The sequence below is a fragment of the Polyodon spathula genome, unplaced genomic scaffold (genome assembly GCF_017654505.1).
Source record: "Polyodon spathula isolate WHYD16114869_AA unplaced genomic scaffold, ASM1765450v1 scaffolds_2952, whole genome shotgun sequence".
Classification (NCBI taxonomy): domain Eukaryota; kingdom Metazoa; phylum Chordata; class Actinopteri; order Acipenseriformes; family Polyodontidae; genus Polyodon; species Polyodon spathula.
The window spans coordinates 1-1,697 of NW_024474417.1; the positions used below are offsets into that span (position 1 = coordinate 1).

Consider the following 1,697-nt stretch of genomic DNA (forward strand, 5'->3'; position numbering starts at 1 on the left):
TGATGGATCTGTTAACCTGCAGCTCTGATTTTAACATTTTAGAATTCATAATTATTTATACTGTGAAAGAAAGCTACATAATCACAGCTGTGGCTAAGATGAATTGTTTGAGAGAAGAGAGAAGAGAGAGAAATAGCTGTGTTTGTACAAACTGAACACAAAGAAAACTAGAAGCTATTTGCTTTTCTTTGAACTTTTCTGAAAGGCAAAGAAACTGCATCAGCTGAAAATGAGTTTAAACTTAAGAGCACTGCTTGGCTAGAAGTGGCTGCTGTGCCAAGGAAGACAATTTGCATAGAAAAGACACTTTGCATTGGCAGCACATGCTTCAGTGCTCTGGGAGTGTTTATAGCCCTGTGAGTTTAACACTTCATGATTGAGAGCTGCCCTTCATGGCAACAGAATCCACAACAACAATGACTTTTATCAGCATCTTCATCTGGGCACTTGTCATCTGCACTCAAGGTTAGAATCATTTAGAAAAATTATTTTACAAAAATATCTCTTTCTGGGATAATTCTTTCATAAGTGTTAAAAGAAAAATGGGTGAACTGAAAAAAATAAAAGGCTTGAAATGTATTGTGTTTCATAATTTAATTCAATGATTTATTATAATATTCTATTTTATGATTTATTATTTTCAGAATCCAGTGGACAGTATACTGTGACTCAGACTCCAGCAGTGAAATCTGTTCTCCCAGGAGACACAGTCGCTCTGAGCTGTAAAGTCAGCAGCGCAGTGTACAGTGATAACAACTACCTAGCCTGGTACCAACAGAAACCTGGAGAAGCTCCCAAACTCCTGATCTACTTGGCAAGTACCCTTCAGTCTGGGATCCCAACTCGTTTCAGTGGCAGTGGATCTGGGACTGACTTCACTCTGACCATCAGTGGAGTCCAGGCTGAAGATGCAGGAGATTACTACTGTCAGAGTTACCACTACCCCAGCAGTAGCTATGTGTTCACACAGTGCTACACACCCGTACAAAAACCTCCCTCAGCTGGACTGCACAGCGACTGCACTGCTGCAGCTGGGACCTACTGCAGGTGCTGAGGGTGAAGGCAATGAAACGGGACACGGCCTGTGGAGGAGCTCAACTGCACACAAACACACTGAGCTCAATAACAACACACAGTCACATGTAGGTATGGATTCAATATTAGTCTATTTAAACAAACTGATTTTGTTGTGACTACAGGGTCCTCTAGTAATGTAGTGATGATTCCATCTATTCCAAATTCTGAAACATCATTCAGTTATTCCAAGAATTGTAAAAATGTATCTCATGTTTTTCATATCTGATTCTCATATGAAGATGCCCATGAATCCTGGGCTGGGTTGCACCAGCTGTGTGTAAGTTCTTACTTAGCTTAGTTATAGTGTAAGTCTTACTCACTTTAATTTTACACATGACTACATTTCCACTAGCTGCACCAGGTAAGATAGTTAGAACACAAGGCTTAGTTGTTGCTTACAATGTATCCATACCTTTGAGTGGGTGGAATCTATTGGTAGAATCACATTTCAAGACGGCTCGGCAGCTGTTGCTGCTTCTCTTTCATGCTGATTTTAACAGAGTTTTTCGGCGTCAGCATATCTTGCGAGGCTGCATACATCCTCTTGACAGTTAAGATATTGACATTGATGCCGTTTTAGACGAGAGAATATTCTGATCACTGATTATGTGTGTGTATAT

At 40.2% G+C, this 1,697-nt stretch overlaps 1 gene segment (V, D, J or C); it reads left to right on the top strand.

Moving 5' to 3' along the window:
* Window positions 1-392: 392 nt before the first annotated feature.
* LOC121311103 lies at window positions 393-1,000 on the top strand (the record flags this gene model as incomplete). The annotated part of the segment is given in 2 exon segments: window positions 393-465; window positions 645-1,000. Coding segments are annotated over 2 exon segments (429 nt in total), but the record flags the coding sequence as incomplete, so codon positions are not given.
* Between the last annotated feature and the right edge of the window lie 697 nt (window positions 1,001-1,697).